The sequence below is a fragment of the Trichosurus vulpecula genome, chromosome 2 (genome assembly GCF_011100635.1).
Source record: "Trichosurus vulpecula isolate mTriVul1 chromosome 2, mTriVul1.pri, whole genome shotgun sequence".
Classification (NCBI taxonomy): Eukaryota; Metazoa; Chordata; class Mammalia; order Diprotodontia; family Phalangeridae; genus Trichosurus; species Trichosurus vulpecula.
This window is the reverse complement of record NC_050574.1, coordinates 259,827,733-259,839,957: the sequence shown is the minus strand read 5'-3', so window position 1 is coordinate 259,839,957 and position 12,225 is coordinate 259,827,733. Positions and strand designations below refer to the sequence as shown.

Below are 12,225 nucleotides of genomic sequence, written 5' to 3'. Positions count from 1 at the left end.
CTTTTTTTGTCAACTTTACCAATCTGATAGGTATAAGGTAGAGCCTGAGAATTGCTTTAATGTGAATAAATGTTAGCAATCATCATGATCTTTCTGGCTATTTGTGATTTGAAGAATTTTTCACATGAATGTCCTTAGCTTGGATTTCTTCTTTTGGAATGTCTGTCCATATCTTTTGACCATTTACCAGCTGGGGAATGACTCTTTATAAATTTGAATCATTTCCTTATATATTCTTTTATTGCAAAGATTTTTTTCTTGTTTCTCTTCTAATTTTAACTACATTGGTTTTGTTTGTATACATTTTTACAATTTTATGTAATCAGAATTATTCATTTTATCTTCTGAGACCCTTTTATGTATATCCTTTGTTTGGTCCTGAACTCTTTCTCTATCATAGATCTAAAAGGTAATTTTTTCCTTGTTTCTTTAGTTTGTTTATGTATCACTCATTATGTTCAAGTAATGAATTTGGAGCTCATCTTGATATATGATGTGAGATATTGGTCTACATCTCATTCCTAGTAAACTACATTCTAATTTTCCTGGCAATTTTTGTCAAATAATGATTTTTTTTTATTTTAGGGCTGAGGCCTTTGGGTATGTCAAATACTAGGCCAGGCTGTTTACTTCTCTACACGGTGTTAGTCAACAAGAATTTATTAAACACTATGTACAAAGTACTGCGCTAAGCACTGGGGATACAAAACATGGCTCCTTATCCTTAAGGAACTCACATTCTAATGGGGAGACTACATTCAAAAAACTACATATAAGATATATACAGTGTAAAATGAAAGAAAATCCAAGAAAGAAGCTACTAGTAGTTGGGAGGATGGGAAGGATGAGGGTTGATGACCAGAAAAGACCTGCTATAGAAAGTGACACTTGAACTGTGCCTTGATACAAGCCAGGGAAATAAAAAGTCAGAGTTGAGGAGAGAGAGCATTCCAGGCATGGGGAACTTCCACTGAAAAACCAAGGAGTTGAGATGCAGGATCTGTCTTGTTCAAAGAACAGAAAGGCCAGTTTCATTCCACTGTAGAGTGAGTGGAGGGGAGTATAGTGTAAGATAGAAAGTGTAGGAAGGAGTCAGGTAGTAAAGGGTTTTGAATTTTAAATAGAGAATTTTGTTTGATCCTGGGGGTGATAGGAAGCCACTGGATTTTATTGAATAGCAAGGTAACAGGCTTCAGACCTGTGCTTTATGAAAATGGCTTTGGCAGCAAGGTGGGAGATAGATTGGAGTAGGAAGAGGCCAAAGAAAAGACTAATGAGAGTCCAGCTATGAGATGTTGAAGGCTTACACCAGAATGGTGGCTGTATGAGTGGAGTGAAGGGAAGATAAACAAATAATGTAGTCAAGACTTGGTAACAAATTGGATATGTGGAGTGAATTTTCGAGAGGAGTTGAGGGTGACACCAGGGTGTAAACCTGGGTGACTGGGAAAATGAAGCTGTCCTCAAAAGTTATAGGAAATTTTGGAAGGGGGGAGAGTTTGTGGGGGGAAGAAAATTAGATCTATTTCAAATTCTGTTGAATTTGAGATGGAATAGAATATTTGTTTCAATATGAATAATAGGCAATTGCTGATTGAAGACTGGAATTCAGGGAAGTCTGAGAGATTAAGGATGGATATATAAAATTGGGAATCATCTGCATCAAGATGATAATCAGACCCATCAGAGCTGATGAGATCACCAAGGAGATAGTATAGAGGGGAAAGAAAAGAAGGGTCAAGACAGAGCTTTAGGGTTAGTGGGGATGACATGGATGAAGAACCAGCTGTTGGAGAGATAGGAGAGCCTGGAGAGAGCAATGTCATGAAAATCTAGAGGAAGTATTCACAAGAAGGTGATTAACAGTGTTAAAGACTGAAGAGATGATAATAAGGATAAAATTGAGAAAAAAGGCTATTAGATGTGGTAATTAAAGATCATTAGTAACTTTAAAGAGGCCATTTTCATTGAATGATGTCAGAAGTGTACCTAATGAATTCCATTGATAAAACAAATTTTAACCAGTACCAAATAGTTTTGATGATTACTGTTTTGCATCATAGTTTGAGATCTGATACCACTAGCCCCACTTCTTTCCCACTTTTTTAAAAATTATTTCTCTTGATTCTTGATCTTTTGTTCTGAGGAATTTCCTTTTTTTTTTCTAGCTCTATGAAGTAATCCTTTGGCAAATCTGATTGGTATGGCACTGTAGTGGATAGTATTGTCCTTTTTATTATATTAATATGACCTACCCAAGAATAATTTCTCCAATTATTTAGGTCTATATCTATATTTGTCATCTCTGGGATGAAAATGAGATATTATAATTACAGAGTTCTACTTCATTTTAATGTTCTCTTGTTGACACTTTTATACCTGATGTGTATATTTTCCTGGTTGTGTTTACATCAATTTATATCTTCCCATGTTTCTTTGAAATCTTCAGATTTATTATCTAAAAAGTAGGAATATAACTATCTGCCTCCCAGGATTGTTATGAGGACAGAGCAGTGTGCACTTTAAAGCGCTATATTAAAGTGAGTTTTATTATACTAGTGAATAGAGTTAGCTGGAATTCAATGTTAGTCTTTCCCAAACCCCCTAAACTTTTTTTTTGGTTTCTTCTCTCTTGGATTTTTACAGGTTTACTGAGTTGAACTAGATTCCCTACTTTTTCTTTTTCTTGAGGGGGGAAGGCAGGGCAATTGGGGTTAAGTGACTTGCCCAAGGTCACACAGCTGGCAGTGTGTCAAGTGTCTGAAGTCGAATTTGAACTCAGGTCCTCCTGACTCCAGGGCTGGTGCTCTACTCACTGTACCGCCTAGCTGTCCCTAGATCCCCTACTTTTTGTTCTCTCAGCTTATTTTATAGAGGTGTTGGTCACTGAGAAGCTTTTGTATTATCTTTTTATCCACTAAACAATTATTATCCCCACTCCAATCCCCCTCTCATTGCTCTGTGCAATTCTTATGTAAAACTATCAGTGGTAGAGTAGGTGGTATTCTATATTAGTAGGAGTTTCCTCAAAAAAAAAAACCAAGAAGTTTCTTCAGCAGAAATTCTTTATACTGAAGAAATCACAAGTGTTGTCCAAAAAAAGAAAAAAATCAACCAGACCTAAACCTAAATGAATACAAGGAGGAGGTGGAGAGGGGTGACACTATAGCTTGGAGGGAGATCAGGAAATGCCTCAAAAAAGCTCCTAAACTACAGAGCTGGAAGAGATCTAAGAGACCTGGTCCAATCTTTTCATTTTTTGGATAATAGTCCTCCCAGAGGAATGAAATGGGTTTACTACCACAACAACTTCAGCAATATTTTGGTATATAGGACTTTCCTTTCTATACCTAACTGATTTGGGGTCTACATCTGGCAGTGTGATTGCTAGATATAAGTAGTTTAGTGACTTGGCTCACTGGATTCCAATGTGTTTTCTAGAATGGTTGGATGAGTTTCTAGCTCCATTAATTGTGTATGACTGTGCCTATATTCCTACAGTTTTTTCGAACATTAACTAGCTTACTCTTTTATCTTTGCCAATTTGCTGGCTGTGGGGAGAAACCTTAAGTGTTTTAATTTACATTTTTAATTAATGATTTGGAACAATTTTTTATACAGCCAACTTCCAATTCTTGGGGGAGGGGGTAAGTTTATATTCTTTGCATATCCTATTTAGAGCCCTTGTTGAGGACAAGACTAAATCCAGCAAAAGAATTCTCTGTCCTTATCCATGCATTTTACCCTCATCCATCCTAGGGAAATTTCTCGAATTGGTGGCAAGTAACAGGACAGCAGTAGATTAGGAGGGCCTTCCATTTATTCACAAAGTAACAGATGAGGACGCTAGGCTGGAAGTTAGTAGAATTAGCTCTAATTTTAGCTCTGTTCACTGTGTAACCTTGGGGCAAACAATCTAACTTCTCTGGGACATGATGAGAAGCAGCCAGGTATGGTGGATAGAGAGCTAGTTTGACTCAGAAATTCCCCACAAATTCTGCCTGTAACACACTGCACACTGATAGAGGGTGTACTTTTATCATTTCCATGTGAATGAAACTAGATTTCAGTCCCAAAAGGAAATAGTCAAAATGATTATTCACTTTAAGTAGCACTATGGTTTACAAAGCATCTGTCTCATATTTGCCTAGTAGGTAGAGCAAGTATTTTAAAAGTAGATTTTATTGCTATCTTTTGTTTGTGCATAGCTTAGATTTTCCGTATCTATCCCCACCCTGCTACCAGTCATCCCATATAGTTGAGAATTTTTTTAAAAAGAAACAGAAGGGAAAAAAATAATTCAGTAAAACCAATCAATACTTTGAAAACAATCTGCAGTCTTTTGTAATGCCCCACACTTGCAGATGCCCTGGGGAGAGAGCAAGTGTTTTCACATTTCTATTTTTTGGGACCAAGCTTATTCTTTATAATTTCACAATATTCATTTTCAATTGTTTTGTAGTTGTTTTTCCTTTTACATTTTATCTACATCTTAGATGAGGAAACAGGCTTAGCAAGATCAAGGGCTTGCCCATGGTACAGGGTCAGCGGTGTCCATGTACCCACCAATTTGGAGGTAAAATATTTGCTAAAGAAAAAAACAGGTGGGAGGCTAGAGAAAATATGCATAAAGTTATTAAAATTAAGATTATGAAATAAGGTGAAATTAAACCAAGTGATGTAATCAGCTCTGTCTTACAAACGATTTCATTATATGTTATGAACAAATTGGACTAAACTCATTCCTAAGTAGTTTGGTGCTCCTACTCTGCATTTTTATGCATTAAATCAAAAGTCCCATAATCACTACCATATATCTTATTTCATAGCTGGTGCTCAAGGTTTAATAACACTGCAACATGCTACATGATGTTCTGAACCACCCTGTTATCTACAAAAGTAAAGCAGGATGAGCAATGTCTTCTATCAGTAGATTTTCCTATAGGCAAAGGTTACATCAAACTCCCTTAAAACCTAATGAAATAAATGAGAAATTACTTGACAAGTTTTCCCTTTATTTTTGTTATTCTATAATGCTAGAAGACAACATAAGAAATGATTTGTCATATCCTGTTCCTAATGACATATAGGTAAATTGGTTGCCCCAGTTCTGTCCTAAGTGCCGAGATAAAATTGGAGTCTACAAGGGAGACAAAGTCAAGAAACAGGAGAAATTTCCATCATTTCTGGTACTAAAACCTGTTCAGCAGGCCATGATAGTGACTTGCTGCTATACTCCACTTTGATCCTCCCTCCTACAGTAATTACAGAATAAATCACAGAATCTACCTCTCTGGCAATAGCCTTTTTGAAAAGTACATTATGTACTTCAAACAACACTTTGCCCCATTTTTAAAAATACGTTCATTCTGCTGATTGTACCTCACATTTGCTTAAAATTAATCCTCCAGATTATTTGTGGCAGGTTAACTTTTTTATGCCTTCTCCACCTGTAAAATTTGGTAAATATTAAGTGCCAGACATTGTGCTATGAGCTGAGAATACAAAAAGAGGCGAAAGGAGTCCTTGCCCTCAAGAGCTCACAACCTAATGGAAGAGACAAGCAGCAAAGAAATTTATACAAACTATATACAGGATAGATAGGCTATAATATAGAAAGGCACTGGAATTAAAAGAGGTTATGAAAAGCTTTCTGTAAAGATGGGATTTTAGTTGAGACTTAAAGGAAGCCGGGGAAGTCAAAAGGTGAAAATGAGAGAATTCCAGACATGGAGGACAGAAAATGACGAGAGCTGAGAAATTTAGTGTCTTGCTTGTGGAACAGTCAGCAGGCCAGTGTCACTAGATCGGAGTATGTGGCAGAGTAAGGTATAAGAAGACTTGGAAAGGTAGGAGGTGGGTAGCTTATAAAGAGCTTTGAATACTGGAGGATTTTGTTTAATCCTGGAGGCAACAGGGAGCCGCTGGAGTTTATCGAGTGGAGTGACGTGGTCAGACCTGCACTTTAGGAAAATTACTTTACTGGCTGAATAGAGGAGGGATTGTAGTGGGGAGACTGGAGGCAGGTTGACCGTGAGGTGATAAGGACCAGTACCAGTGGTGGTGATGTCAGAGGAGAAAAGGAGGCATATTCAAGAGATGATGCAAAGGTGAAATTGACAGGCCTTGGCAAAAGAGATATGGAGAGAGGGTGACAGTGAAGAGCTGAAAACGATATCTAGGTTTAGAACCTGAGGGACTGGAAGGATGGTGTTGCCTTCAATAAGAATAGGAAAGGCAGAAGCAGGGGAAGACTTAGAGGGAAAGATGAGGTAGGTTTTGAAAACAAATTTGAGATGCCTACTGGACATTCAGTTTGAGATGTCTGAGAGACAGTTGGAGATTGGAGGTTAGCAGAGGAGGATGAATTGAAAGAGATTTAAGAATCATAAGTATAGAGATGATAATTAAATCCATGGAAGCTGGTGAGATGACCAAATTAAGTAGTACAGAGAGAGAAGAGAAGGCCCAGGACAGAACCCTGTGAACCACATAGCTAGAACATACAATCTGGATTAGGATACAGCAGGAGACTGAATAGTCAGAAAGGTAGGAAAACCAGGAGAGTGATGCCTCAAAAACCTGGAGAATAATGCAGAGTATCAAGGAGAGGGTGAACAATAGTTTCAAAGGGTATGGACAAGCTAAGAATGAGGAAAAGATTAAGATTGCCTATTCTCTACTCCAACTTTTAAAAATAAGATGAACCACATTTAAATACTTTTACCTCTTCAGAGACACTTAAATTCAAGGTATTAACAAGACTTAAAATAATTTAGAGTTTGTATGGACAAATGTTCTAAGTGGAAAACCTATTCATTACAATTGAAATGACCCCTTAAACATTTTTATCTGGTATTTTTTTTCTTCCTTTTCAGAAGCAAAATGAAAATACCAGCATACTGTTCTATAACTGAGGGTTACCTCTATTAGTCTTCTGTCAAGCAGTCCTGTGAAAATTTTTCCTAATCTGCTCTACTCAAGCAACTTTCTTCTCCCCATATACAAGCACCAAAAAAGAACAGGATTAAAGATATCAAACCTCTATGCCTATCTAATGAAAAACTTACGTGTTTGCAACCAGATTTTTAAGATCTGGATAGAATTATGTGAATAAGTTACCACTAGACCTGATTTTTTTTTTTTTTTAGCAAATGAGGGGGAAGTACTAAAGGGCCTATGAAATTGGTTATAAAAATGAGCCCCTTGCACTTTTGGATGGAAACACTTACAAGGAAAAAGTTGACATACTATCACGGAAGTACCAAAATTTCATTTCAAATTAAATCATTTTTACTGACACCCAGGAAACATCTTTTTTTCTCTAAGCTGCCATCCTTCTTATTGGAATGTGGTTGATTCAGATGATTTTTATTCACAGGATCAAGCACTGCATTCCAATCCTGGTTAGTCATCTTGCAGTTAGTTGGCATTGGTTAGATGTGCCTCTCAGCACAAATTCCTTAACACCACTAAAAGCAAATACCTTAATAAGTCAACTTCCATGAATAGGACAGAACGTCTAGCATGCTAACCCAATTGTCATGTCGAAAGCACAGCAGCAGTACACAGATCCCACCAAAACAGTGGCTAATGTGGCTGGTTCCCACCTTAGCCCCACTAAATACCACCTCACCAAGAAATCATTTTCCTCTTGGTTAGCCCACCATCCTGTGCAACACAAATTATTCCATAATTGGCAGTCAAGTTCACAGAATAGCAGTTGACATTTACATAGTGCTTGACGGTTTGCAAAGCACCTTACATGTTATTGTAAACATTCCTCACAGCCCTGTGAAGTTTGTTATCCTCATTTTAGCTGGAGACTGAGGTTAAATGACCTACCCAGGGCCATACAGCTAGTGTCTGAGCAAGGATTTGAACTCAGCTCTTCCCAATTCCAATCACAGTGTTCTATCCACTACACTGCTTAGCTGCCCCACAAAAGAACGGTATTTATGAAATTTATTAGATTTATGAATCTAATGGTAGTTTCAGTATGTTGGAACTATAGGATTGCTCCTTAAGAGCCTGAAATAATTGTACTCAATCCACCAAAAATTTAAACCATCAATTCCTAGCAGATAATTTTCTGGTCTTTAGTTTGAACTAAAACCTTTGCAATGAAAACTTTCTTCAGTAAAAACAAGTTAGCAGTAAAGATCTACTTACCTAAGCAGATCCTATTTCAACAATTTAAACTTGCTATTTTTAGAAAACTAAAATATTACTACTTAAGACTTGTTTACAAAATCACAAAGAGGAATGTTACTGTTTATTCTTGTTTTTAATTAGATACAATTGTAACAAAGCTAAAGGCAAAGCCCTAATCTTTAAGTCTTTTAACTCTAATACTCTGTAAAGGTATGAGATTAAAATAACTTCAGAGAATTCTTAACACATGAAATAGTTTACCATTCATTTTTACATCTTTTTATTTGGAAATGTTCATATCGATGCAGAGAAATTAGATTTTAGAGACACAAGAGATCCATTTATTATAAAACAAGAGACCTGGAAATTATTTACATGATGAAACAATAGATTTCAGAACTTCAGCGGAATGGGCAACTTTCATGACGCCACATTATTAGTGATTTCAGTCCACGTATTTCCCCAGAATGTCACTATCTCTAAATAAGAAATAGTCCTGCAAATGAAAAAAGGAGCATGTTAGTTAATTCTACTAGCAACAACTACTTAACTCATTTAAAGTTATATATATTAAACAAACCTTGTCTTCTATAACTACTTTGGTTCCACCATATTCTGGAAGAAGAACTTTATCTCCCACTTTCACACTAACTGGTTGAATTTCTCCACTCTACAAAATGGAAAAAAGAAAAACGTTAGCAAATATATCTTATTTGCCCAACTCTTACATGAAAGTTATTAAACCAATATATGAAGATACTTTTGTGGCTAGCATATTTTGATTTTACAAGATCTGTGATTTCAAAACTAGTTCTTTAAACCTAAAAGACAAAGGATTTATCTTTAGTATAAGAGCTATGCACTTTAGTCACACAAAACATTTAAATTTCAGCTCTCGATGACCTTTATACCACAAGTTAAACATTAAGTTCTTCTCTGAAGTACCCAGACCACAAGTCATTTCTTTCTATAACATGACTTAAGAGCTTCAGAACAGTTAAAAATTCTGGCAACAATTTTAATCTACATTCTTATTAAAATTCAAGAAACCTACTTTATGTAAAAGTACCAATAAAAGACGGGATATGGGCTGAATTCACTACTTTAGTTATTTAGCTATAACAGCCTGAAATAAGGTTAAGAGAACAAAGGAGAAGGAAATTAAGGGTGCTATCTTCTGATCAAACAGAAAGCAAGATAGATGGATTTCAGTAGGGAACAATAAGGTTGTGAAACACAACTCTCTGTCCTTCTGAAAAGCTTGCTAGCACTTTCTTTGTAATCCCAGTTCTATCCCTGGGATCTTGGGCAAATAAAACTTGTCAGATTGTTTTCTAATCTATAAAATAAAGGGGTTCAATTACATGATTAATTTAATTGGATGGTAGTCTAGTTCTTGGAGTCAGGAAGACCTAAGTTCAAATACAACCTCTTTCTGCCTTTCTTCAAATGTAAAATGTGGATAAAAGTTCCCATCTCCCGGGGTTGTGGTGAGGATGAAATGCGCTAATATCTGTAAGATATTTAACAGTGTCAGGCACATTTAAAGTACTTAATAAATGTGTATTCCCTTCCCATAAATTTGCCCTAAAATCTGAGATTCAATGATGTTTCAATACTTAGACTATTTGGACTTCAATTAAAAAACAAAAATCTAGAAATTCTAAGGACAGCTTGGAATAATAAACTAATACAAAAAGCATAATTATATGCAGGTCACATGGCAATGGAATCCCTCCTCAGGAGACTTGCAGTCTCACTAGTTGTAATCCAAGTGCAAATCACAATGTCTATGAACCTCAATTCAGGCTGTTTATAAGGGTGTAATAGTTATCTTGTTTGTTCTATGATAGGAAAACTCATCACTCCCTTACACTACCTTAATTATTTTTATTAGTTTATTATGAAATTATATGGAAAAAATACACTACCTTTGAAATAATTGTAGTATAAAATCATTACTTACAGACAATTTTCCTAGAAGAGTTGTGGTTCTCCAAGGAAATGTTAGTGAACAAGCATTTATTAAGAGTTTATTATGTGCTGAACACTGAGACTAGACAGGCAAACCCCCAGATCCCAAGGAACAGTCTTTAATGGGGAAAGAACACTCGAAAATTGTTCCAACAAGAACTATGTTAGTGAGGGTTGGGTGAAGAGACTGAGAAAGGCCTCCTCCAAAAGGGGAGATTTGAGCTGAGTCTTGAAGGAACAAGGAGGTAAGGGAGAGCAGTCTACTCACAGGATCCAGTGAAAAAGAAATGGATGCCTAATTTTTATCAAGACCAGTAATGAGAAACTTAATCACAACCTCCTGGAATTACTTCCTATGCAGTGACAATCTACACATATGTACTTTTCATTAAAGAAAACTGTACAGAGTCTGTTAGGGTTTTTTGTGGTCATTCATTTGGGTGACTTGAGGAAGACTGGAACATAATGAGCTAAGTAACAATACCGGAACTAGCTGTCCCTTCACTGTTTGAGCATTATAAATTAAGTTAGGCTAAAGAAGCTATCTTTTATTTCTCTCACAGTAGTCTGGATTTACCTTTCCTTTAGATCCTGATCCAACAGCTACCACCGTTGCATGTAATACTTTTCCTTGAGATTTTTCTGGAAGCATAATACCTCCTTTGGTAACAGTCTCAGCTGCACTCCTTTCAACCAAAACTCGGTCAAGGAGGGGAAGAAACTTTCTAAAAGCTTGCCCTGCCTGTTGAGAGAGAAATTTGAGATATTTTTCTTTAAAAAACAACCACCACTGTGTTTTATAGTTCCCTCATCACCACTCTCAAGTTTTATTCATCTGACCGAGAGCACGCTGTCCCCCCCAAACCACAGGTCAGAATGGCTACCAGAATGACCTCCAGTTTACGCAAGGTCAAAGCTTTTCATTTCTCTTCAGGCTGATAGGGGGAAGAGCGGGGGCGCTCTAGGGGTACAATCTGCACCCCATCCCGCCCCGCCCCCGCCGGACAAGGGCGCCGCGGGCTTGCACTTGGCTGCAGCCTCCGGCCAGAACCAGCACCGCCCACCTCCAGCGGCCCGGGCACGTGTGCTGAGCCGGGGCCACCAGATTCACAGAGCGTAGAAAGTCGACCCCCCCCTTCCGCGAGGCGGGAAGGAAATGGGGGTTGGGCTGCACGTGACCCCTGAGCTGGGGGCTCCCCAAACCCAGTTATTTTCCTAAAACACTTTATTTTTCTCTCTGCCTCAGTTTCCTCACCTGTAAAACCAGGGGATCGATCTCCCAGGGTTGTTGAGGCTGAAAATAGAGAGAATCTAAACACAGCCCTTTGCAAAGCTTGGGGCGATAAACATGTACTAATTACTGTCATAACCCTCCCAAATGTCTTGGTGCAGTTTACAGCTTCCGCGGCTTAAAGATGCACTAAGACTTCCCAGGACATCTAGCATCGTTATTATTATGACAGTGATTGCATCGGTAAAAGGACCTGGCTACTAATGGTTCAAATATCTGTTAACGACCAGTCGGCCGGCCAGGCTGCCAACCTGCCCTGGGGGCCCGGCCCCGGGAAAGGAGGACGAAAGGCCTCGGTGAGGGCCGTGGCTCCCGCATTTCAAGGAGGCCGCTAGGGCCGCACTCACCATAGCTTCCGTAGCTGTTCCTCAAGCTCAGTCCGTTCCCTCCGTCCCTCCCCTGGCGCCGGTAGACTCGCAGCCCCCTCCGTGAAACACGTGAACGTCGTAAGAGGAAGACTAGCTGCCGCGCAGGCGTGCCCCCACCCCCTATCTTGTCCAAACCTTTGCTGCCTTGGGGGGGAGGGGGGAGGGAAAGGCCTCTACGCGAACTGCTATTCGTCCTTCAGGCCGCTACTCAGACCCACCCACGGGAAGGGGAAACAGGAGAAGATCTTTCTGGGCTTTTCTACACGGCGGGACTCGGTAAAATAAATCCCTTCGCGCCCCCAGGAAATGACGCAAATTCACCCTTGACCCACAGCTATAGTGGCGCGTTCCAGAAAGTTCTGGAAAAATGGGGGTCCCAGGAACGAGCCTAAAACATTCCCTGCCTCTCTAGCTCCTCCCTAGCCTGGCCCACGAGTG

At 38.6% G+C, this 12,225-nt stretch overlaps 1 protein-coding gene across 2 annotated transcripts in view; it reads right to left on the bottom strand.

Moving 5' to 3' along the window:
- Window positions 1-12,117, bottom strand: part of LOC118839292 (MOB-like protein phocein) — a 47,891-nt gene extending 35,774 nt beyond the window's left edge. The window contains exons 1-4 of one of the 2 annotated variants that reach the window (XM_036746752.1): window positions 11,767-12,117; window positions 10,706-10,870; window positions 8,735-8,824; window positions 8,269-8,650 (exon numbers count right to left, since the gene is read on the bottom strand). In XM_036746752.1, the coding sequence (XP_036602647.1) occupies window positions 8,600-8,650; window positions 8,735-8,824; window positions 10,706-10,870; window positions 11,767-11,769 (309 nt within the window). In that variant the 5' untranslated portion in view covers window positions 11,770-12,117 and the 3' untranslated portion in view covers window positions 8,269-8,599. Of the gene's footprint in view, window positions 1-8,268; window positions 8,651-8,734; window positions 8,825-10,705; window positions 10,871-11,766 lie in introns of those variants that run through there. The other variant, XM_036746753.1, reaches the window with a different exon arrangement.
- Between the last annotated feature and the right edge of the window lie 108 nt (window positions 12,118-12,225).